Below are 26,677 nucleotides of genomic sequence, written 5' to 3'. Positions count from 1 at the left end.
ATGAGGTGTGATGCAGTGTTTGAGCTGCCATCCTGACTTGACAAACAGCAAGAGTGGTCCCTGCACAGAGCGGAGGAAGGAGGGCAAAGGAGAGGGAGAACCACAGTGTATCCTGGAATAACAGCAGCCTCACACTCTTGCTTTCCAAGGGAATTAAAACATCTTTTCTCAGACTTTACACTTCAGTCAAACACATGACTTCTTCCTTTCAAGTTCCCCAAAGCTTCATTGCTACATATTGAAAATGTAACAATTAGAGAGGGATTAAACTTTTGTCCCTGTGATATTTCAGACAAGCTAAGATAAAAGTTGTTACTCCTTCCGAGTTTAAATACATTGAAACTCTAATCACTTACAATTCCCAGAATGGTGTTATTGCTTACTTTTTAACTATTGAATTCACTCTGGCAGAGCTTGGGTAATAAAACCCATCATATTCTAATTTTCAGACAGCTTGATAGAACCAATGTTCTTAGTATAGATAAAGTGTAATGGAGCACTTTCTTTCCCATAGGAAAGTCTTTGACTCATATGCTCTGATGCCAACTAGCCTTCACATCTGCTGTTTCACCATTGATAGCTGTAATTTGGCATGCTAAACTAGTGTCTGATGAAGCAGCTTTCCTCAAAGGCACCATTTTATTTCTTGCAATGGGAACATAGTAAAATGGTGTTGGTTTTCTGTAGGCCTTATGCAAATCCCTGTAATAAACATAGGATCAGGCCTCACATACAATAAATTGTGTGTTAGTGGAGGATGGGGGAGGGAGACAAACTCTTTGGGTAAAAATCACCCCCTTACTCTGCCAATAAATTAAATGCATCATAAAGAAGTGGTTTAAATATTTCAAACTTGACTAATTAATATCAAAGCCGTAAGAGGCACTGAAAAGAATACAAAAACACTTCAAAAATACCAGTTTATAATATTAAACAAAATATTATCATTTAACCTAATATTAACAATAATCCATTACCCACACCAATATCTTGACACCATTCATAGAAAAAAAAAATAATTTGGGAGAGTTAGAGAAATGATATGGCTACAAAAATCTTTGGTGAGATTTTTTTTTAGATTTCTAGAAAAAGTGTCTGAGGAAGAACACATCAACGTGAAGAGATGAAAATTTCAGTAATAATATTAATCATTAATCTAAACTAATTGCTCAGATACACTGGTGTTCAATCACATAAAGCTTTTTTTTTCACTCATTTAAGTATGTAGAAAAATTTAAAAAGTAAATTATCCACAAACTTGAATACACGAAGTAAACAAAAAATTCAAAATGAAGTCTCTATTTATTCTAAATAACCATGGAGTTATTACCCAGGTTAGTAACTTGCAAGAAGTTACTAGAACAGATTTTGGCCTGGAAGCCTAAATATATCTTGTTTTTCCATCCCCCAAGATAGAGCAGAATGTCATGTTTGAGGAACATGTTGTTTCAGTTTAGATCTGCAGGGGGATATTGAAGAATTATCAAGTGACACAAAGGAAGACTTCAATTAGAATTATGTAATAAGTTAGCCCCATCCATTAATATAGGTACATTCTTTTTTCTACAACAAGGAAAGGAGTGACAGTAGTTCACTAAATATTACAGGATCGAACAATAAACTCAGGCAAGAAAACTACCTAAGCCCAAATCTCAAACTACTTCAAAGAACCTAACTTAATATTTACCTATAGTGTGAAGTACTTCACCTCTTCTTAATCTCCTCCTGCTTAGGAAAACACAAAAGTCTCATGTACGATCCTTCCAATACTCTAATATGCCCCTTTATGGGTCTCTTCTTTAATTTCCCCTCTGTGCGCCCCCCATGATAGAAGAAACTGCAATAAAAGTTTATAAAGGAAAGGTGAATATATTCACTGCTCAAGTCCCATAGAACATATATTTTCTCACCTTTTTAGAGACACAAGCAAAAATCAGGATTTACCCCACCATACTTTTCGGAGAAAGCTCTAACCTTCTTCATACTGCTACAAGACAATTCTTATGCATTCCTATTGCGGGCCTCCAGGAATGTTATCAAAAGTGAAGATGTAATTAGATTATTTATTCTCAGCAAATCTGTTGAAAAAGGCTTTCAACGCAATTCAGGTAAATTATTCAAAAGAAGTAAGAATGTGGTCAGCAGAGTTATCATTTCATGCCTCTAATATTTTCTGGGGTCTGGGTTTCAGAAGAGATGAATGCCCACCCTAATATGAAAGAAATGGAAGTAGATGCAATCAGTTATTAACTATTATTGCCAATAAAGAAGGGGTTATTTAAATTTCAAATTAAATTAACTCTCTCTGCACATTAGAATCACCAGAGGAGGTTACAAAAAACTCAGATACCCAGGATCCTACCTCAAGAGAGTTTTAATTACTTGACTTGGAGAGGGGTGTGGGGCTCGGTATTCTTTAAAAGCTCCCCAAGTGCTTCTAATGTTCTACTGTGCAGACAGGTTGAGACTACTGATTTAAACAAATGGATATTTTAAAGATGTTTGAAACTTAGTGGATGATCTATCCAAATAGGACAAAATAATGACTCCATCCGTTGAGAAAGGAAAACTGATATGAAAATCAAGAATATTCTCTTATTCATCAGAGTGGTATACTGTCAATCACAGACAAGACCGTATTTCCATATGATGTACATGCTATCTAGTTCTACTGATTGCCATATTTCCTAGGACTTCGGTAGATAAAAAACTAGCCCTATGAGTTAAAGTAGTGCTTTAACTGGGGATTCTGAGAAAGTAGTCAGTATGACTAGTGTTACTGGGCTCTGGTATAGAATTTATGATGCATGTATAGGGATTTGTTTTTCTATCAACAAACCAAAAATTTTAATCACAAAACTTTGATGGTAATATATCTATGCTTATGTTAATATTTGAGTTTTAAATTACCTTCTCGGCACAGGGACAATATCCCCCATGTGAGACATAAAGCTAACATTTGAGACCCTTTGTTTCTAACTTATTGAGGAGAAAAGGGGGTTGTCATTACTAAGCATAAACTGACTCCAGGTAAATAAAATTACCTAAAAACAAAGCTATGTGGCTGGTTAGTAACACCTAAATAAACAGGGCAACTCTTACATGAGCAAGTATTTAAGAACTAATCCCTGTACTTACTATGCTACTAAAGTACCATAGTGAATTTTCTAATTATTATATTGTCAAAGAATCCCTTCTGGATAATGGTGGAAAATGATTAGAATATATAAAGTAGTAAATCTGGTACACAATAAAAGACATATTTGATTTCTATCAATGTGCAAATAATTACTGAACTTTTTCTTTGCAATGACCATACTTAACGAGGAATTTGTTATATAAAAGTCTTTTAAGTCCTGGGGCTTCCCTGGTGGTTCAGTGGTTGAGAGTCCGCCTGCCGATGCGGGGGACACGGGTTCTTGCCCCGGTCCGGGAAGATCCCACATGCCGCGGAGCGGCTGGGCCCGTGAGCCATGGCCGCTGAGCCTGCGCGTCCGGAGCCTGTGCTCCGCAACGGGAGAGGCCACAACAGTGAGAGCCCCGCGTACCGCAAAAAAAAAAAAAAGAATAAGTCCTGGATATCTACTGTGCAGAATAGTGATTATAGTCAACAATACGGTGTTATAAACTTCCAAGTTGCTGAGAAGCAAGATCTTAATTGTTCTAACCACAAAAAAGAAATGATAATTTTAATGTCATGGAGGCATTGGCTAATGCTAGACTGGTAATCATATTGCAATATATAAATTTCTCAAAACACTGTACATCTTAAAGTTACAAAATGCTGTATGTTGATCATATCACAATAAAAATAAATAAAATAAATTCAAAACTAACTTCAAATATCTTTCCCATCTTCAAAAACTATTGTAGGTCAATTTCCTGAATACGCAAAATGGAAATTCCCAAGTATTCTACCATCAATATAAGAAGAGGAAATAAACATTTATTTCAGAAAACACTTTTCAATCTGAAAAGTAACTCAGATGCCATGTTGATATTTTACTTTTCTAATGTATAAATCTCTTTATAGTAAATATATTATAATTGAATTATCACCACTGTTCTAAATAAAAATAACAGAAATTATGTTTTGCAGAAATTAAAAAATATCTAATGAACGGTGTTTCTAAATCCATTTATTAAGTGCATGCAATAAACTCCCAACTTTTTACATTCTATCCCTTGACTCAAAAATTACTTATGTTCTTTTGGCATTTAAGAAGCAAAATTCACTCAAGCTTTCAAAAAATCATTACAGGCATGCCATACCAGCAATTCAGGCTTACAAACCTATACTGTCACCCCAGCATAATTTAATTTTAGAAGACCATTGAACTGATAAGCTCAGAATAAGTAGCAGACTATAAAGAACGTGTTATAGTTGTATCTGCCCCAATGGCTTAAGGCAAATGTTTTAAAACCTTAATATGATCAAGCAGTTGAGGTCATGTAGGTGAGCCAAAATGACTCATGCACTTAGCTCTTCTGAGTAATGATGGATATGCCGTGATGTCTTTGGCTATTACTTTTATTGTTGATACTATGAGTCCCTTGGCTATTGCTTTCATAATTAATAAGTCACTTAACCTCTCCATGGCCCAGTTTCCTCATCTGTTAAATGAGCATAATGATAATTGCTTCCTACCTTCCTTAGGGGTTGCTGTGAAGATTAATGAGATGGCATTTACAATGTACTGTGTTCTTCTAAAGAGGGAAACTATGCATAAACAAAAACAAAACAAAATAAAACCCTCTTTGTTGCTAAGTAACAAGAAATAAAACTACTGTCCCCCCCCCCCCGCCCGCCGCCCCGCCATGGATTAATCCACTTGCTTGCGTTCCTAACACTGTAAACTTCATACACTTCTGAATAAATTGACTTTTTAACCCAAAGTTAAAACGGAAATGCCATAGAGGGCTACATATTTTGAAGAAAACTTTTTAGCTCTCTACAGAGCAGAGAAATTTTGAAAGTAAACACACATTCTACCTAAAACATCTGTCATAGATGTTCCATCAATGAATGTGATATTCATTGCGCCAATAGATAACTGTACAGAATTTGATTTTTTAAAAAGTGAGTTGCCACCTTAAAGGAAACCTAACTATGAAACATTGATAACAGATGACAATGAAATCATTAGGGGAGGTTGGGAAAATGGGAATCTGTAAACTTAGGGGGAAATAATATTTTTAGAGTGTGCTTTATAGTAACTTATAAGATAGAAAACATACTAATAATCTTCTGGACTTGGACAAAGAAATATTCAGACAAATTGACATAATATTCAAAGTACCAGCTGGTAAATTTAGCTACATAGGATAAGGTAGTACAAGGAAGAGATAGACTATTAACAATAAGAAGAACAACAAAGAGGAGGAGGGGGAAATAATTTTATAAAGAACTGGGCAGTTTTCAAACAGAATTTAGAGGTGATATGAAGGAGCTAGAATTTGTACGGTTGGGTCATAAAATTGTTTGCGATCTTCAGTGTCTCCAGCCAGTAAAAGTTCTCAAAATTGTTTCAACATGGCTCCAGGCCTTAATTAAAAATCAAATTAAGCATGTTGCCTTGAGGTGCTTTGTTAAAACCTCCGAAAAAGTTAAGGAAATGCCTTGTAGATTTTCACCTGTGGATGAAAAAGCTTCTAGCCCAAAGTAGCAATGATTAAGTCTAGAGAGAGGCATATTTTAATATGAACTGTGGGTGTGGTTTTTAGATTATAAATGGACTCAACTGGATATATTTAAAGGCCAAAAAAGCTTAGCAGAAATAGAGTCTGTTCCAAAGGTATTAATAGAAAAGCCTCTGGGTCTCCAAATTTCTAGGAGTAGGACAGCTGACTTATAAGCTCAATGAAGGTTTATGTTACATGCCACTAAGAGTTTTTGGTCATTCGTTAAGCAACATTATTGTGGCAACTGTTAACTAATAGAGCCCAAAATACATGCAAAGTCTGTGCTGGGAACTGGAGATCCAAGGGTAAATGATACAGATTCAATTCATGTCCCCGTGCTGTGCAGTGTAGTATGGAAACAGAAGAATTAATGGAATACAATTTGGGGTGATCATTTAATAACTGAGGTATAAATGCTCAGAGAATTTAAAAAAGGAGTACCTTACCCAGACTGGACTGGGTCGATTTGGGTGGGGGAAAGGATCAAGAAAATTTGCCTGGATTAATTGAATTTGGATCCAAGGAATAAAGAAAATATAACCAATTAGGTTGGTAGATAAGGGCAGAAAAGCATAACAGAAGGAGGTGTATCATGTAGTCATCATGTGACACGAACTAACCAGTTTGGCTGAAGTTTAGAGTGTGAGAGCATCTGGCTAAAAAATAAAAAGAAGCCAGACCATGATGTGCCTTGTAAACCTGATAAGGAGCTAGGTTCTTATCCTAAAGCAAAGAAGCGGGGTGATTTTGGAGGGTGTTAAGTCACCTTGTAGAGTGTAGAGAACAATAGGGAAAAAAATTGGGAAAGAGAAATGTTGCAAAACCCTGGACAGAGATGACACTGTTCTGAACCAGGATGGTGGTAAAGGAAATAGAAAGATATATAGGAGGTAGACAAGTGTTGGGTGGTGCTGGGAGATGCACAATATTTGTCTAAGGTTTAATGCAATCCCTTCCACATAAGAGATAAGTAAATATTTATTGCATAAAAATGTATTCCTAAAACTGAACATCCATATCATATAATTGAGAGCATACGATGCATGATGAAACTGGACGAAATAAGACATCCTACTTATTAGATTACAAAAAAAAGTTAAAATTAAGAAAGAACATTTTTTCATATTAAATAATTTTTAAAGTTCCCTTTACCTGTGATGTGGCATAAATTCCCAAAAGAATTGTGAATTGTATCTCAATATACTATATCACAATACACAGCCTAGAAAATAGCTTCTGAAAACTGCCCCCTCAGATTTTTTAAAAATTTCACTTATCAAATTGTTCCTTCTTCATGACAACAATAATGAGAAGAATGAAGCAATTTAAATAAGATACACATGGTGTGATGTTTTAAAATCTATTTTAAAATTATCTAGTTGTGGGTCATAGAAACATACTTTACTTGACTATGTTTAAAATCATTCTAAATTCTGAATTTTAAAAATTAGCCATGTATTCTAGTAATGGTAATTTATAATGTCTATCAAGCTTTTATTAGGCACTTAGCATGTCATGTAGAGCTTTCATTTAAGATTAAAAAAAATTGTGAGAATGATTCTGTTAGTCATTCTAATTTAGAGATGAGGAGTCAGAGGTTTACAAGGGGCAGTGTCTCATCTAAATACAGCCAATAGGTGGTGGAGTCTGAAATTAAGCTCAGGTTTCTCTAATTCCACAGTTTCTTTCCCTCTTAGCAACTATTCTAAATTGTAGACTATGTGTTCAGAAGTATTAAGTGATTCACATTAGGTATCTGATACCATTTAATGTCTTTTTAACATGTGGCAGAAATCTTTTTTAATAACCATGAAAGAGGATATGCATTTCCTTTGATACCTTTTGGAAAGACAGACTATATTAGCACATGTGGCAAAGCCAGAGATTTCAGGCAGACCAAACCCAGAGAGAGAATTTGTAGAAATTGAAAAACCTGAGTCATAAGTTGCATAGAAACAAGGTGATTTCAGCATCATTTTGTAAAACATATGACTTACTTTGAAAATACAGGCATTCTCAAAAGAGACCGTAACACCTACAGGCTATAGCTGAGTTATATAGTTTTTATATAGCTATAGCTGAAGTTATACTTCAAGGAGAAAGCATGTGCTGTTGCTTGGTGACATTTATAGAGTGTTCAGCCCTGGGGTGAGATTTCAGTTCTGCTGCACCAAGTTCCCAGATTCTGAGAACGTTTTGACCCTACTTTATTGTTTTCCAATAAAATCCTTGGGCCCTCAACCATTTTATTATCTAAATATAATTAAGAACATATTGGTGATGTCACATAGCTTTCTATTGATTTACATGGGATAACACTGAAGAAGCACCAGCTGCTCGATTTTGAGTTATTTTGCCAGTCATGGCTTTACATTTATCCCTGGAGAGAATTTGTGTGGAGTGTAATGGATACAGAAGAAAAGAAGAATGAACTCTTCTTGAAGACAGTATACATGTAAGGTCAATGAACAAAGTCAAGTGTGTTCTTTGGAAGAGGAATTATTCAATGTTGTAGAATGGCGGTGTAACTCTGTGTTTTGCAATACTGAAGACTCACCCCCTTTAAAGCCAGGTATCTTGAGCCAGCTCTTGCTTGTAGTAACACAACTTTAACATTCTTTAAAATAATTTTCTGGAACTGAGCTGTTTCAGAATAATGAGTTAACAGCAGAGTCTTGTTCAATTAGTAAAAACAGGATGGAAATTCCTTTAGAAATCAATGCCTTAAGGGTGCTTCCTAGAGTGTTTGTATGCATTGCTGTTAATTAAGAAATAAAAGAATGGTGTCAGATGTAAATCGACTATACACAATAGTCTTGGATTCATTGTAGAATTTCAAAATGACCATGCAATTCCTTCAATTACAGATTGCTAGGGAATTTTTTTTTTTAATTTCATACCAATGGCTGGTATAAGTAGATAGTTTAACAAGCCAAAATATGAGGTTGAAATTAGTATCATTTAGGGCTACACTAAAATAACTAAAGAAAATCAACATTTACTGTATCCTTTTAAATTCTAATGCTTTTTCAAATTTCAACAGTAAGAATTCAGCATGTGATAAAGTTATCAACATAATTGTCAACTTAGTGATTATCACTGTGTGGTTTTTATTGTGACAATTGTACATTCCCAAAGGTTTCAATTTTACAGAAAGAAAGTCTGTGCTGTTGGAAACAAAAAGTTGTTTCATGTCACTTTTCTCTGGGTGCTAGAGGCACCCGTGTGTATGAGAAAGAAAAAAAAGAGATGAGAGTAAGAAGAAAAGTGAGCAGCAGAGTGAAGTTAGGCAAAATGACACTGCAAGAGAGCAACTGAACTAAACAAGAAATAAATTAGCAAAACAGAAGTTTGAAAGACAAGAAAGACAAAGAAGGGAGAAAATAAGCTTAAAGACGGGGAAAAGGAGAAAAATTTTAAACGTTGATTTTCCAGAGGTATACCTTGCTCATAGTATATAAGAACTTTGAAACTTAAGATATTTGAGCCTTCTAGAAAATAAAAGTAAAATTTAAACTCTGAAGTATTTGTGAAACAGAAATAATTACTTCTGGTATCAAATCACTTGCATTAGTATTTTCTATGTATTACTGTACAAAGTCAACTTCAAAATTCCCTTGAATATTGTAATAATTTAAATGCATTACATATTCACTCCGAGCAAAGTTAAAGACACCGATGATGTACACTTAGAATTTTCAACAGCTGGTTTCTTTTTTATTTAAAAAAGTGTTTTATGAGAAAAACAATCTATTAATATTAAATATTCAATTGGGGAAAATTGATCAATTGCAATTAATATAGACAAATAGCACCATACTGATCATAATGCTTTGTTCATATTTGATTATTCAATAAATTTGATTAGATGATAATAATTTTCCAATTGAATAAAAAATATGCATCCAATCTTTAACCTAGGCATAAAAAATATTCTCTCTGAAAGTAATTAAATTTTAAGAATTATACAGATTTGACTAAAACAATCAATCTATCTCATTCTTTGGGTATTTGGTGTCCTCCAGAACCCTAAAAGAAGCTGATTTAATTTGGTAAGAATTTTTACAAAGAAAGTTGCATAATTATTTGGCAAAGTTAAGTAAAACACAGTTATATGATCCTAGATCTAGTCTTCCCTGTCTCCAATTAAACTATAACCTTCTTAAAAGTGAGAATTAGACGTTATTTGCTCTAGCATACCCAACGTGTAGTACAATTTCTGGTACTCAGTAGGCACTTACTGAATGTTGAAAGAATTTGTTTTATAACTTGAGTCGGTTATTTTTTTAAAAGAAAAAACATCTACCACTTCTACTACCCACTTGAACTGCCAACTGCATTCCTGTGAACAGTGAAGGAAAATACCAAGGCTTAAAAATTTGCTCAACCTACAAACAACATAAAAATACTTAGTAAAATAGAAAAGAAATTATGAAGTGATACTGATTCCCTAAAATGGAATCTCCTCATTGGGTCTACTCCGGCCCAGTGAGATCAGCAGAAGCAAGGAGAAGATCTGAATAATAAAGAGGAGGGCAAGATACTCTGTATGCTTGGAACTTGGTGCAAGCACACTTTCCATTTAAATGTTCCACAGGCTGTCCCACTGCAAACCATTGCAAGTTCAATGGGGTAGCCCATTTTGAGATTCTGTGCCTTCCAGAATATTAGATGGATGAATGTCCAGAGAATAGGAACTGTTTCTGCTTGTTTCTACCAGTCCTTATTTTCCTTCTTTTTCTATAGGCTCTGAACAAGTTGACCTTGTCTCATCATAACAGAAAGAAATGTCTGTATGGAAAACATTCTTACATGTAATCATTCTGTTCTTCTGGAATACCCACGCCTTGTAGAATCTGACTCGACTCTGCTATTCAATTTTCAGTAAATATATTTATTTATTTATTTACATTCAAAGATAAAACCTTGTTGGGGAAAAATAATTTTACTTTTTTATAGATTCTCCTCCAAACAAAAATGGAATACTTATAAAGCAACAACTCCTTGTCATTTGCAAGTATAAAAATGTTTTGCCTTGATGGTCGTATATTTAGTTGTATACCTCTCCACCACCTGAGGAATATGCTATTGATTGTTCTGCACAAATAACAATGTTGCTATACTCTTAAATTCATTAATAGAAAAAGGGTTGTTGGCATTCTATCATGTTAATACATAAATTTTGGATAACCAGTAGGACTTACCTTGAAAAAAGTCATGGTTGCACCATCCTCTACCGTTCCATACTCTATCTTGGTTTGCTTAGCTAAATCATCAGCAGAGTCAATAGGGGATTCCATGCGCTCCACTGTCAGAAAGGCTGCTAAGTTAGCAGTATACGAAGAAATGATGATAAGTGTGAAAAACCACCAAATGCCTCCCACTATCCTGGTGGAGAGCGCTTTGGGCATGAGCTCAGAACCTAACAGAGATTGGGGGGAAAAGGTGAAACGAATACAGAGAATTTGATCAGCAGTCAGGTACTTTTGGTCATAGTGGCAGAATGGAATCACTGTGTAATAAAAGCTTAAATCACAGATTTATATATCTCTGTAGTAAGCAAGGAACAGCCATTGGGAGAGCAGAGGCTAATTTCAGATAATACGTAGTCTCTTAGGACATCTGAGTTTACATATAGTGACAGGAGACTCAAGTTCTACCTGAGACAGTGCAAAATAAGAATTACATATTAATGACTGGGTAACCTTTATAAAAATAGAATTAGAAGGGAGAAATCTCTCTCACTCTAGTTTATAAACCACTTTTATAGATTTTCATATCTTGTTAGTTATGTGGGTTTTAGAAGAAATGACTTAATGTACGTTCCAATCCATTTCTTAACAAGCTTTATTTATGTAAAGTTTCATTTTTCATGCACATGAAGCCCAAAAGTCTTGTCTATACTGCCATTTAAAAAAGTAATGTTGTAGGAAAATAATTTTAATTAACCACATTTCTTGAGCTGTGGGGTTTTAGTCCAGTTTTTATTTTAAAATAGGTAGTAAATTATTTTCTTATGCATAAACAAATGTCTCCTATCACTATAGTTAGCCTCAATGAGGAAAATCAGAATAAGAATAAATTGCCATAAATTTATTTTTACACACATATAAAAATTTCATAATTATATTACAAAACATGGCTGGAGTTGCCTGCTCATGGTATTAATAAGAGAATGAGATCTGATAATTATATTTAGCTTTTGAGTATTATTAATTTTAATTAATTTAGGTTATAAAATAAAATTCTAACAATTTTTAAATTGAGTCCTTTGGTTTTACCACATTATTTGCAGTCTTAATATTGAAATGAACACATATCAGCATGTGTAACTTTTTTATAAAAAAAAGTATACTAAATTTATGGATATATATATTACTATTCACTTTTAATCATTTTGAACCTACAGTCAAGAAAGCACTGGCTACAAATTAATTTTAATAGGGTTTGAGTAAAATGGAATGAAGCAAAGATGGACTCCATTTGCTGTTTTGTTTAACATATTTTTTAATATAATAACGGATGCAGTAAGGTAACGCATCTTTAGAAGGAATGAAAAATACAACAAATTATTCATGTTAACATTGAAAAGAAGTGGTATCATGACTTGGCTCTATCAAAACAGCCCATCTTATACTGCAGTTCATCTCACCCTTCCAATTTCAAACAAACAAACAAACAAACAACATTTTAAAAAGCAGACAGACTTGGACATGACAGCCAACTCCAGCTCCAGACTCTGCCTACCACTCTGTAAGGAAAAAAAACAGAAAAGTACCTTTCTGACGTAGTTGCTCCTAGGCCCTGTCAGACACACACTCGGACACCAAAACACTAAAATATTCAATATTCCCAAGATGATCAGCAGCTATGGCTGCCCAGTCTATTTTTTTTTTTTTTTTTTAACAACACCACCAATAAAGTCAAACAAGACTGGGAAAGAAAAAAAACAGTGGAGACATTCGACAAAAATGGCCCAATTACCACAAGTTCATATCTTACCCAAGGACTTAAACGAGTACCTCCTAGGCTTGTGAATCAGAGCCTGGTTAGGGGCTGACTGTCATGTACTCAAGGTAACGTCATGTCCAGCACTATATCCCACTAATTCCTGGGGAGCTGGGCATCAGCCAGAATAGTATGGGTTCCTCTTTCATGTATCCACCAGCAGTGAAGTAGTTATGTGGCAAAGCAAATGTATATTTGAATTTTTCATTGTTCAGATTGTCATCATTTTCAGAGATATCAGATATAGTCTTATTTCTAATTGCTAGATTGTATAGATATCAAGTTCATCTCACCAGTATACATATTCAAAAGTCTCCAAATATTTTATAAAATATAAGTAAAAAAGAATATTTTATTTTCCAAAGTGGTAGGAAAAATCATTTTAAAACCTTTATTATGGTCAGATCTTTATTATGAGAACAATTTGTTCCAGGCTATTAAGGTTAATTATTAGCCGGTGACTAGCAATTTGCCTGGGGGAATGGCATAACCCAGTGCTACTTATAAAAGATGCTTGTCTCATATGATAGATTTTTATTCACTTCTAAAATTTTAAAAGAACTCCAATATTATCTTCCAACAGTAAATAAATCTAAGGAAAAAAAAAAAAAACACTGGACCCAAAGTGTAGGAAAGGGCAAATACAACTACTGATTATTCATTTTATTTAGAAAGAGATGCCTCAAAATTAGATTAGTTCATGTAAGAGTTCTCTGAATTTTCAAGTTTTAGGTTTAAATACCTGTAAAACTATATATATGGATACTTATATTTTTAAAAGGAAAAATTATCTCAACTCAGTAGGATTGCTTGTAAAATGTATTTGTCAAATTGATTTTTTTCCTTTTAACATGTAATTATTTATTTTCACTTTAGGAAGTAGTTTATAAATGAAACAGTAATGAACTAATGGATTTATGCATAATATTAAACATGCAAAAGCAAAGTACCTTTTTTATAAACATTTTATAACTTAACAATAAATTTTCTCTTCCTCAGGTCTGTAATGCAATTACCAAATGAATTTCTTCAAAGTGGATAATAAATACACCTCTAAAATTTAAGGTAAACCTTTATGGTAGGTGTGGTAACTCTTACAAAGAAATATGTTTTTTTTTCCTTAATCCGGTCATTGTCAGTTGTTCAAATTTTGGGCATTTTGCTTTATTTACTACATTTTAAAACTTAAAAAGATTACATATTTAAATGCATAAAATAGTCTTCGGTCTTGGCTAATGAAATCTTTTATATTGAGTAGTAGGTCTGACATTAATTTATTGAACTTTTATATAAATATTAAAAGATTAATAAAAGAAATCACAGCAGCAAAAATAAAAATAAATTCAGCTTGGGAGAACTGAGACTAAAATAATGAATTCATAGCTATATATATACCATTAAGACATATTGCATGTATTATGTCATTTTCTGAGAAATATAGTTTTTACTTTTACCGTTAATATTATAAATTTTAAATAATTGTGAAAGAGTATTTTTGCATGCACTTCTGAGCATGCAATACTTTATATTCTTATATACTATCAGATGCAGCTAATATTTTACTTGAAAAGGTAACTCTAAATGGTTAAATATTTTATTTTTGCAAATTTATATGCAGTAGATTTGCTAATCATGCAATACAAAGGCATCTAGTCATCAAGAATTGATATGAAAGGGAATTTTTTTACATCAAAATGAGACAGGAAACAGGAGCAATACACTGTATTCTTGTCTCAAGGAGATGCAATCTTAATAGTACTTTAAATGCAGCTTCTAGCTAATGGATCAGGTTAGCTTGGTTATCTATGAGATAATGTATCTACTGTGGGTTAAGAAAAAGTTAGATGAGTATACTGTATGTGCAATTGCAAAAGCTAATTATTTTCTCAGAATCTCTCTTGGATGGGATTTGAGAACGCCTTAATGCATTAGGTAGATGGAGAAGCTGGATTATGGTTACATGCAGAGAGGCACCCATGCAAGCGACTTGTGCCAGCGAGAACTGTCACACCCAGCAAAGAGTGGGACATGGTGCCCAAGGGAAATAGCAGGCTGAATCGTATACCTTGCTGCATGAGAGCTCCAACTCCAAACCAGAAACTATTTAGCAAGGTAAAATTGTTTTCCACCACGTCTGAGTCAGGGTTGCAAGGGTGAGGGTTATACCACTCATAGGGACTAAACCTGTGGTAATTGACAGAAGAAAAGAATATGTTTAAATGGCAGTGAGAAGACATTCTATCCAACACTTTTGCTGCAAAAGAAACAGAAAGACAGGTAAGATTAAGTAGAAACCAGAAATAAGCATTTTTATAGTACAATTTCATATGCATGCCAGCAAGTTGTAGGTTTTAATGATCCCTGTCCTTATCAGCTAATTACCATGCTAAGATGATAAACAGTGTTTCTTTACCTTATATGACTTATGAGAGGAAAATCTGTATTTCGGTAAACCAAGAACATTTTATAAGATATAGGCTTTTCACATGCAGATTTAAAAAATTTGTTTTAAAGACTAGAAAATCATTAAAAAAGAAAACAAACTTAGGTATGAAATAAACATTTTTAAAACTGTGGAAAAATTGTTAAAGACAGAAGAAATGATACAAAATCACCCCAAGAATTTTTTGTGATATAACAGAAACTGCCAAAGTGACGGAGATTAAATGATCAGTGAATAATTATACCTCTAAGGAAACAGTACGATGGATTTGTATCTTTCTGTGTAACAAACTCACATCTAAATAGAAAACCGAATCAGAATGAACTGCATTCTGACACATGCTTCTGACATCATTATAGGTTTCAGAGGGAATGGTGATATTCAGGCTATCAAAGCAATGTTAGAAGCAGGAATGCATTTGAGACTGATTGGTTTCCACTTACTATTTGGTTTCAAATCTACAATTAATTTGAATCACTGCTTTAAGACAAAGAAAAACCAATCTAATTGTTGAGGCCAGTTATAGATGGTTTTAGAAATATTAATAACATCTCTCAAATAATTCAAACTGAGGACTTTTTAAATTGTCAAGTGTACACACAAATTAATTTATTCTAATTATAATCCAGATATATGTTTCAATTAATGCTACTATCAAAAAATATCACTGCCATAATTAAAAATGCTTAGTCTAATTACTAAACTAACAAAATATTTTCCCTAATACCTCAAATTTTAAAGCCACTCTTTTATAAACCAAATTAGTGTGTGTCCCCTTTATGAAAGCATTAAAAAATCTTGCATTCAATCAAAGTTATTTGAATAATGTATCTGTCACTTCAAAAAGCCCAATTTTCTTCACAATAATCTTTCTGACATATTCAAATTCTGAAGATCAAACAAACCATTTTCATCTTTCTACTGCAATTTTTAGAACACCCTTGTTTTAATACCCTACCCTTGACAAACAAAGGAATGTTTTGTTTGGTTCTCTAAGTTAAACTGACACACTGAACAGAAAGGTTGATTGGATAGTAATTAAACATTCTGATCTGATTTGTTATGTCTGACTGAAGTAGAACTAGCTTTGGTTTTAGACATTTCATTTTTATTTAAATCCCTTATTACTTTTACGCTTATGCAAAAAGTTATATACATTTTTAAAAGTATTTCAAAGTATTAGAATGTTGGTCATCAATCTTTACCCAAGACTGTCTTTAAAAATATTACCATTTTCAATTAACTATCTAAACAATTCACTGATCATCAGAAGCAATGTGATCTAGTGGTCAGATCACAGGCTCTGCAGCTGGACCATGCAGCTCCATGCCCTTGGACAAGTTATATAAACTCTGTTTTTAAACAATAAATATTTTAAAATGTGACTTTGCCTATAGTTACATATTCAGACTCCTATTTTGATTCCTTGATAATTAAACTGTTCTTTTCAGACTCTTGCGAGTATATTAGCTATAAACACAAAGCTGGTCTGTAAGAGCTGGAATTAGTTTTTGTACATCATAAATCCTAGAAACATAACTACAGATATTGAGAAGGTATAATTTGGCTGATCAAGATCACTCGTTTTCACATAGAATTCCATGAGCCTTTGAGTTTTATACTGGTGCTTCAAGGGATTCCATGAAATGAGGGGAGGGAGATGTAGTGATCGGGGTTGGGGAGGGGGAAGTATAAATATGCAGGATTCTGCCCTCCTTTTCCATAAGTGTATTTATACATGTACATATAAAAATATACATTTTTTTAATTCTGAGAAGGTAGGAAAGGCAGGAAGGAATGAAGGAAAAAAAGAAGGAAGGAAGGGAGGAAGGAAGGAAGGAAGGAAAGAGGAAGGGAGGAAAGAAGGAATGGGAAAATGGAGGGAAATAAGGAGGAAGAATCTGGAAACACTGGCACTGCTTTCAAGAGACTAATATCTACTGCAGTGAGGGAGTCCTGTATAACTTAACAAAAGGAAAAACTGCATGGCAAACTAATACTGAAATTCAAATTATGTACACCTTTCACATTCTCCACCTTGTCTGCTTTTTCCTTAGAGAAGATTTCCAGGGTACCCAAAAGATGCAGAACTAGCCAACAAACATGCTATCTAACTTGAATTTGCAATTGGCTCTTCATAGTGACACTCCGAAAGCTTTTCTCCTGTCTCCATTTGATTCATTAACATCCTCCTAATCGTGGTAATGTGAGTTACTGCCATCCCGCACTCACCCCACACATACTGCACTGGCCCTGCACTGCTTTGCCCTTTATCTGCTTTATCTCCCTCATGTTTAAGTCAACACAGCTCTGATTCTAGTTTCATTCTCTGTTTTTTTCTAAACGGAATCACCTCTCCCCTCTAAGATTAACTGCTATGTTAACTCTACCCTTTCTATTTCCAACAGATCTTGCTTCAGTATCTATCCCTTCCTTCCAATTCTTCAGATTTACCACTTTTAAAAGTTCTATTGGCCTCCATGTTTTTTCTGCCCATAAAAAAATATTTCAGTCATTTCAAATCTATATATTTCACCCTAATCACTCTCTAGACCTTAAGTGAATTTCCAATGGCCTGACAGTAGACTTTTCAATATTAATATGTCCAATATGAACTCATAATCTTTCTTCCTAATACTGCCCTTTTATTGTCTTCTCCATCTCTGTCAATAGCATCACCTGCTGGCATTCCCTGACAACAACTGCAAAGGTCCTGCCCCTAGTCCTTAGTTCACTTATCCTGACTTTAGAGTCAACTTCAGTTCTTTACATTCCTTTTTTCCACAACACTGACCTCCAAACAGTTGTTAATTTATATCAGTTTACCTACAGAAAGACTCTTCCATTTCCTCCCCTCCTTCCCTGTTTATTTCCATTGGCATTAATGCCAGTTCAGGTTGTCATACCCTGTAGCAGTAGTCTCCCAGCTGGTCTTCCCACTTTTTATTCCAAATTTATAAGCTCCAAATACTGCTTCTCAGTTAATTTTCATGTAGAATAATTTCCAAAATGATACAACTCTATTAAAAACAAATCTTCAATCATGTCTACAGGCTACATACAAACTTTTAAGCATGGAATTTGAGATCCTCTGCGTTGTGCTCCAAAATACCATTCCAGGATTATGTTCCACTGCTTTTTCTCCTACTCACCAGGCTCTGGCCACTTTTCCCCAAAATCCTATATTGATTCTTATGCATTTCTTTGCTCATCTTGTCCTTTAACCTGTAATTCCCTACTCTCTACTCCTCTCCACTATTCAAATCCTACACCCACCCCTCAATTCCAACTGAATTCCAATACTACCATCTAGTTGTAGTTTTCCTGATCTTTTCTTGGAGTAAATATCTAAGGTAGGGACCAGTGACTAACCCTCAGTATTCATTGTCTTGCCTGAGTTTTACTAGGAACATTGCTGCCCAGCTAATAAAACTATACTTTCCTTCTTCCCTTGAATGCAACTAAATTTGAACCTCTGCAATATGAACAGAAGTGATGTGTACAACTTCTGAGAATTCTCTTTAAGGATATTTGCCCTGTACTCTCTTTTCCTTCTCCATCTTTTAGGAAATGGTGATGACTACAGACTATTAGAAGCCCCATGTTGAGGATGACAGAGGTGCCCCACCATCCTTGGACTGCACTCCTATAGACTGTGGAGTAAGGGGAATAAATGCTTTCTGATTCAAGGCACTGTATTTTTAGCTGTCTTTTTAGAGAAGCTTAACCAGTCAGTACTTGAATGACTCAGGTGCCCCTCTCTTTTTTACATATCTATAGCACTAAGAGCTTCAGGTCATACCTATGATAGCCCGGCTTCCTCTTTATAAATTAATGCACCTATCTTCCCTCTTCTGTTAACTGTAAATGAGTACATGCAAATACAGTTTCTGATTTATCATGTGTCTCCTACAAATATTCTAGCATGAGGCTTTAAACCTAGTGGGCATCTAACACATATTTGAGTTATTCTGATGCTCTTTTTGCCTCTCCTCTCGCTCTTTTTCAATTTCTGGCCAAGCATCTAAAATGATAATCCTCCTATTTCCCTACACCTAATACCTCCTTAACCCTAAGCTTCCATCTCTGTAAAAGTCTTTTTGAATCCATTGTCTTTTTTCCTTAAGACTATCACTTAATCATTTTGCAGCTTCTACTAAAATTCTTACTGAACATTAGCCCTTTGATATCTTCTCTTTTAACTTCTGTGATATGTGCCCCTGATTATTTGCTCTCTGCCCCACTAACAGGAGATCCCTTTTGGCTAAATCTTGGCTCTCAGATCTTTCCTCCCTCTTTAATGACCTAACACACTCATGGCTTTAACTCCTCTGCTGATAATTAGAAAACCCTCTTAATTTATAGCCATATTACTCAAAGTATTTCCATTCATCTTTGTATATTCCTACTGAGGCAGCTCACCATTACCTCATACATAAAATTATTAAAACTAAACCCAACAACTTCTTCCATACTAGCTCTCCTTAACAATTTTTTCCATTCTAAAATGATATAGCAGTTCTCTGAGTTCTTGAGACTTAAATCTTCTTTTAATCTCCTTCCTTAAATACAAACAAATGTGATATGCTTAAACCATATCAACTTTTGTAATGCCTCTTTGTTTTATCCCATCCATGCACTTTCATTTCAGTTCTGAATTGTGGATTTTAGAACTCAATTCTTACTTGCTTCCCGTTTTCTCTATTTTGTTTTGCAAACTATCTTCACAGTAAGTTTTGTACCATAACATGCCTTCTCTAGAACCGATCAATTCTATTAGCTACTGAATTAGGTTTAACATTCTATGCCTCTGAATTTCAATGTTCTATATAATATGACTCAGTGTTTTTAACCTTATTCAAACTATTCTGTAGACTGGCCAATTGTCTCACTCTGTCTGTGTTTATGCTGTTCCTACTAAGTGAAAAATCCTCTTCCTTTCAGTTGGTTCACCCACCTCACGTTTATTCTACTCCTTTCTGAAATTCCATAGTGCTTACTTTCCTCCCAAAGCTTACTTTTTTCAAATCTCTGTATATTACCTATTGCCTTGTGCTCCACTATTGGCATTTCATATACTAATTTTGTATTCTCAAAATTTTATGATGCCCTTTAGATAAGCTTTTTATCTTTATAATTATCATTATTAATATATTTGTATGACTTTAGTGCCTAAAAATTACGTTAACAGAATGACTACAGGTATGAGGACTATAAAACTTGAGTTACAGCCACATGTATATTTTGTACTTGGTGACATATTGCTAAATCTCTGAGCTGAAGGTTTATTTCTAAAGAATAAGAAAAAACTAAGCATGAGAGACAATATATGCAAAACATTTTGCAAACTATGCAGCGCTATACAAATGTTAGCTAAAAGCGCATAATCTAAAGATTTCTTACTCTAGAGACATGTTCAACTGTTCACTACACTTAAAGGATATAATTTAATGATACGTTTAAATGACATACTTGGTCAGAATAGGTAATCCGGCTAGGTTAGTCATAATACGGGTTAGCATGTAGCCACCGGTGTGTTTGGCACTTACTCGAGAAGCAGAACATGGAAGTGGATGTTATAACTATCCCCAGCATAAAAGCAAATAGCCAGAAATGAGAGGATATTTCTAGAAATTAGATCTAAATGGACTGAAAGTTACAAGGGTCACTCTATTTCTAGGAGATGAAGGTACTGTTAGTTTAATTCAGGAATGCCCTAAGGAGAGCTAGCTATAAGAGCTCTCATACTTGTGCAGGAAGCAGATTAAAATCCAGGAAAGAAAGGGAAGAAGCATGCATATTCTTTTGAAATTATGCTGTTTTGAAGACATCTCTGGTGGGAGCAGAGAAAATGTGGGAACTTCTAAAGTCTCTGAAAAGCAGAGTTGCCTTCTACTAAAAGAAGAGTTTAAAACAAGGCACCAAAGAACCAATTGAGTTACCCCAGATAAGACAAATTAAATAAAAACTATTAGAAATGAAATATAGAATTAGTAAGAATAATATCCTTTGCGTCATACTTGCCAATTATAAAAGCAAATGTAGCTATATTATCTCATTTTGGACTGCAACAAATGACCGGAGATAAGAACAATATTATTATTATTAAAAGCTGAGATTTAGATAGATCAGGGATCTGCCCAAGATCACACAGGCTAGAGAAAGATGTGCAAGCAACTCCCTTCTACCTCATTTTGCAGTGTTCAATCATTATCATACCCCATAAAAAAAGGAGAAGGGAATTCCTATGTTCTAATTCAGTTCCCTGTGACAGAAGAATATTATTTGTAGTTTCTCTACTCCCAAGTCAATGAGGAATTGCTTGATTTTCACTAGGGATAGAAAAAGACTTTGCTTCATCACTTTTTAGCACACTTATATCTTGTACTCTGTAAAGTCAATTCTTGCACATTGAGAGCATTCAAAAAGTAAGATTTGGTTAATGCCTTGATGTCATTGGAATACAAAAAAATTCCCAAATTTTTCAGCAAAAGATCACATTTTGATTAACAAATGCATTAAATACCATCTGATTTCTATTCAGAAATATCGCAGAATGAGTGTCAGTTTTTAAATTTAACCACCATACCAAGCCTGATAATATAAATATTATAAATGTTAAAATTCAATAATATATGCATAGATATGAAATCCTTAAGGGATGTTCAAATTCACCTGAAGTTTAAACTATTTTTACAATATTATCTTTGCTCTGTATTTTGCCATCACCACCTGAATTCTAACTATTTTGCACATGGAATATAATATTGCTTCTCTAACACTGTCAGGAAAAGTTATCTCTTTGAATCCATGAAGAAATGCTAAAAGCAAGAGCCTCAGCAATTTTTGTGAACCATCACAGTATCTTTGAGATGAAATAAATCAAGTTAAAGGAATTTAATTCAACATGTTGGATGAAGAAAAAAAACTTTCTAGGGTAGACTGATTATTTTTCAAAATTATTTATCTTTAATTAACTTTGATTTCAGAAAATTGTCAAGAAGTAACTTTAAAATATTTTTATGTGCCTATTAGAAACCATGATCAAAGATAATGCCATACAACCTTGGGAAATGCACCATGTCAAAGATGGTACTGACAGGTTCTCTTCCTAACACCTGTACAAAACACAGGGGTTCCCGACAAGAAACTTCTGTAGAAATGCCCTTGTCATCCTAAAGTTTAACCTGTCCGGTTATCTTTTACGGTTCTGAATGTCTAATAAGTGGAGACAGTTTCCTCAAGTACTAAAAGCTTTACTCCATAGCAAACAAAACAGTGGTGTCTTAGCAGCAGGCTTCACCAACAATCAAAACTGATTCTGAGCAACTGCTTTATCTACTTATATTCCACTAGTATCGTTTTACCTTTAGGTTTTTTGTTTGTTTGATTGTTTTTTACTTTCTGAATCTTTACTACCAAACATACCACTCTGAGTGCATAATTAATTCTAAATACTATCCTTAGCCAGAAAATTTGTTTTGTGATCATTCCAAATAAACAGTTTATATAACCTAAATAACACTTTCTTTTCAGAAATAAGGATGATTAATATTCTGCAGCAGTTGACTCTATACATTTTATGTTGATAGTTATCAATAACATATATCCTGAAATAGTTCCTATTGTTCAGTAAATTAAATTTAAAATTTGTTTTACTTAAAAAAGTGATTGTGTGTGCTTTAGAATGAGTTATACAAGCTCATACTGGAATTTTTTTTTTCACACACACACTGTACTTTATTTTTACAAGAGATAAATAAACTGACACCAAGCATTGTAAATGGATGACCACAACAAAAGAAACAATGATTGCAATTACCAAACACGAAACACACTCATACTATGCCACAATATTGACATTCAGTCCAGTAATCCTCCACTGTAGCAGCTCCTTTACTTTGCAGTGAAAATTGATTTGTATATTTTTGCCTGAGTCCTTGTGGGATTTTTTTTTTTAATTCAAACAGAAAGTCACAAAAATTATAATCATCCTCATCAGTTCACTCGGTCCCATGTAATTAATTTTTTTTCCATCTTGATCTTTTGTTAGCACTTTTATGAATTCATCAGTTTCCATTAGAGTTCTGAAAATGCTTATTCATTCAGTTCAGTAGTATAGTCAGTTACTAGAAACCTGTACTTGTCAGAGTCTTTTCCATGAATTCCTTGAAGATGAAACCCTCTTATAGGAACATTTTTACAAAAAATGTTTTTTTAATTGAGCATACATTAAGTACTTCAAGAATTGGTTTCTAAGGAAAAGACTTCCATAGCCATAATTAATTTTAGTTACCTTCCAAATCATTAATGAGCAGGATATTAGTTAGGGCTGTATTGTGTTTCCTATGCTCAGATGTAAAAGGTTTCATAATGTAAAATGATGTGGTGAGGCTTTGAAATTGGATGGAGTTAAACTATGGTTAAGAAAGAAATGAAAGGAACAAAACATTTGCAAATCATTATTATATAAACTAGGAAATAATATGAGTGTGCAATTCAGAGAGATGATTTTTAACAAAATAAACACAATTGAACATAAATCTATTTAGTTCAATTAAATATAGCTCAAGGATTAAGAATTACCTGTAGTTCATACACTCATGATCCTCTGCGCAGTCATTATCCGTAGAACTGTAGAACTAGCCCTGTGCTCTTTTATCGGTATAGTCCTTTGCTGACTTTGAATTAACTTGAACATCTATGTATCTGAATCTCACTTAAATCTCATCAGCTTTCCATCCTGTATTTCCAGCTGCCTACGAGAGAGTTCCACCTGGATGTATAGCCATACCTCAAACTCAGCACGACTAAAATCAAACTGGCCATCCTCCCCATACCAGACCAACCCAATGTCTATAGTCAACCACTTTTGCAAATAATCTAGGCATTTTTCAAAGATTGAGATGAGAATTCTTGAAGTCACCTGTCTTTCCTTCAGCGTCTGTATTCAGTATATCGCCAAGGTTTATTGTATTTTTCTTCAAAATAATTCTTGAATTTGCCCTTTCATTCCCATTTTGCAATCCCCTTATTACTATAATTTTAGCTTAGGCTTTTTTTACCTCTAATCCAACAAGTCTTCCTGTCTTTTGATTCTCCCAACAATATCTCTCTTGTCCATCCTACATATGACTACCAAGCAAATCTTCCTGGACTTTAATACTGTTAATTCTTTCGTCAAAAACCTCCAAGAAATCAATATTGCTTTCCAATCAACTCCAACTTTTTCTGTTCAATTTTCAAAGCTTTAGAAAGTTGAGTCATCTCACCATGTTTCCTGCTATACCCCAACAAAAATCTATTCAAATAAACCAATAAATATCTCATACATGGCATTCATATTAACATCTCCACATTTTTGTTAATGCTTTTCCTTACAGCTGAAATATTCCATTACAGTCCAGTAATTAGTATCCTACTTATATTTTAAAGCATAATTTACTTATTCGACAATAAGCCCTTTCACAGAAGATACACCATATTTATTTTAATCTCCTCCACCTGAAATGCTGTCTCCATTTTCTTCTACTTAATATAGTTTCCCTCATCTTTTAAAGTCTAATTCACTTATCTGGATAATATGCTCTTTAAAAGAAGGGAGCATATCATTTTAATTTTATATCTCCTGAAGCATTAGAATGATACTGGAAATAGAATAAGTGTTCAATAATAGTATTGTTTTATTGAGTGTGTGTGTGTGTGTGCATTCATGTATATATGTAATCCTTTAGCACTTTGTTCAGTGTTACTTATGATGTGTGATTATCACCATTTTAAATGTCAGATTCTGAAGAATAAGGACTTCCATTGGGTTAGATTCAAGATGAAATAGGTCAATGTAAAAAATTTAATTATCTAAAAATATTTAAAAATTAAAATGTTTAAACAAACAAATCTGTTGCAAATAATGATCACCTTTAAGTTTAAAGGATGTCTAGGTTAATCTTTAATTCAATATTTCCTAAACTAATACATTCTAAGTCAGCAGCAGATACACTAAAGCTACCCAGATCGCTTTTATTACATTTACAGGAAGAGATACATTTTTTCCCCCAAACTCTTTAAAACTTTAAAGAAAATTTTATGTATATTTATAGGTCTTTCCCTCATTCAATACAGCAGGTGCTTCTCTACTTCACACTACATTAAACTAGTAACTGAAATATTTATAAGATACTGCAACAGGGTGCAAAACTTTATGTATATTAACTCCTCAGAGAATCAGAAGTCATTATTCAACATCATCCTCTGCAACTCTAGAAGTATGCTATAGATTATTTAAACAAGGTTTAAGAAAATCTTAAAAATTAACTTGTCATTTTGCATCTAATTTTATCATTTCAATTTTATTATTCACAAATATTTTGCCCATCAAATATGGACAAATCCTTGAAGGCTTTAAATTTAAAATATATTTCATATACATAACTATGTACAGACACTGTTGAACAAATAGAGAGATTAAGAAATAATTCTCAAGAAATGTTTTCCATTAGCATTCTTATCTGTAACCATCTCTGTCTCTTATCTTTCATCCTCAATTTCTTAATCTGCAGAGTGAGGAGGCTGCCCCTGGTCATCACTATAGCTTCTTTCAATATTAATAATCCTGAATTTCATTATTCTTTCAAATATATGTCCATTACTTTACTGACTACCTATTTGCACCATATTTAGATGAGTAATTATTCAAACAGGACAAATAGGACACGTTTTAAATATATAAGTAAATCCTTGTAAAACTTTATAAAATAATGCAATTAAAGCACATCTCTTTCAACATGCATATTTAAATTATGATTTAAAAACATAGCTGTATAAATTTGCCCTTGGTAAGAACTTTGAAAACTGTCATTCTCAGAGCATAATTTAATGCCGATTTGTCATTTACTACTTCCTATTGTATTTTAGAGGACTAGAAAACTAGTTTAGCTTGCAAAAATTTTTATTGTGACCAAAGTATAGTCATTTTCCTTTGTTTACTTAGTGCATATACGGATAGATACAGAACTATCTGCAGATATCAATAGATATGGAGATATATATTTATGAAATAAACAGAACTACAATAATGAAAGGTTTTTAATCAAATAAACACAGATCGAGACTCTACTTATGAAATATAATAATTAATTAGGCCTAAACACTTGACCAATATGTAAAGAGACAAATGGTTTTGGGGCTGTGGAAGGAGCCCACATTGGTAGGAACAGGGAGGTTGTAGTTAAAGCACTTTGCTGTAGCTCCAGCCTCCTGATTGGCATTAATTATTCCTGCTACCTTCCTCTCTATCCTCCTTGTATGTTCAGTGCCCCCAGGCTGCCTCTGATTTTTCCAGATATAGTTTATCCTCTCCTTTCTAGCTCATGTCTTCCTTGCTTACTATATCCCTGTCAGAAGACAAAACAGCCTTCACATTGAAATGGTAGCGACAAGAAAGCAAAAACACAAATACAGTGATTGGCTGCTTCTCTGTAAGGGACCACTACACTTACATGTGAAGTAAATCCTCTAAAGGGCAAAACAATCATTAGCCACATA

General features: G+C 33.8%; 1 protein-coding gene across 7 annotated transcripts in view; it reads right to left on the bottom strand.

Annotated features, from left to right (window-relative positions):
• The window catches only part of GRIK2 (glutamate ionotropic receptor kainate type subunit 2), a 641,759-nt gene that overhangs the window by 102,042 nt on the left and 513,040 nt on the right, over nucleotides 1-26,677 (bottom strand). For all 7 annotated transcript variants that reach the window (XM_079938731.1, XM_079938723.1, XM_079938728.1 and 4 more), the window contains 2 exons: nucleotides 14,756-14,874; nucleotides 10,887-11,104 (listed from right to left, as the gene is read on the bottom strand). In XM_079938731.1, the coding sequence (XP_079794857.1) occupies nucleotides 10,887-11,104; nucleotides 14,756-14,874 (337 nt within the window). The remainder of the gene's footprint in view (nucleotides 1-10,886; nucleotides 11,105-14,755; nucleotides 14,875-26,677) is intronic.

The sequence above is a fragment of the Stenella coeruleoalba genome (assembly GCF_951394435.1).
Source record: "Stenella coeruleoalba genome assembly, chromosome: 12".
NCBI lineage: Eukaryota > Metazoa > Chordata > Mammalia > Artiodactyla > Delphinidae > Stenella > Stenella coeruleoalba.
The sequence above is the reverse complement of the archived record's forward strand: the minus strand, read 5'-3'. Positions and strand labels throughout refer to the sequence as shown.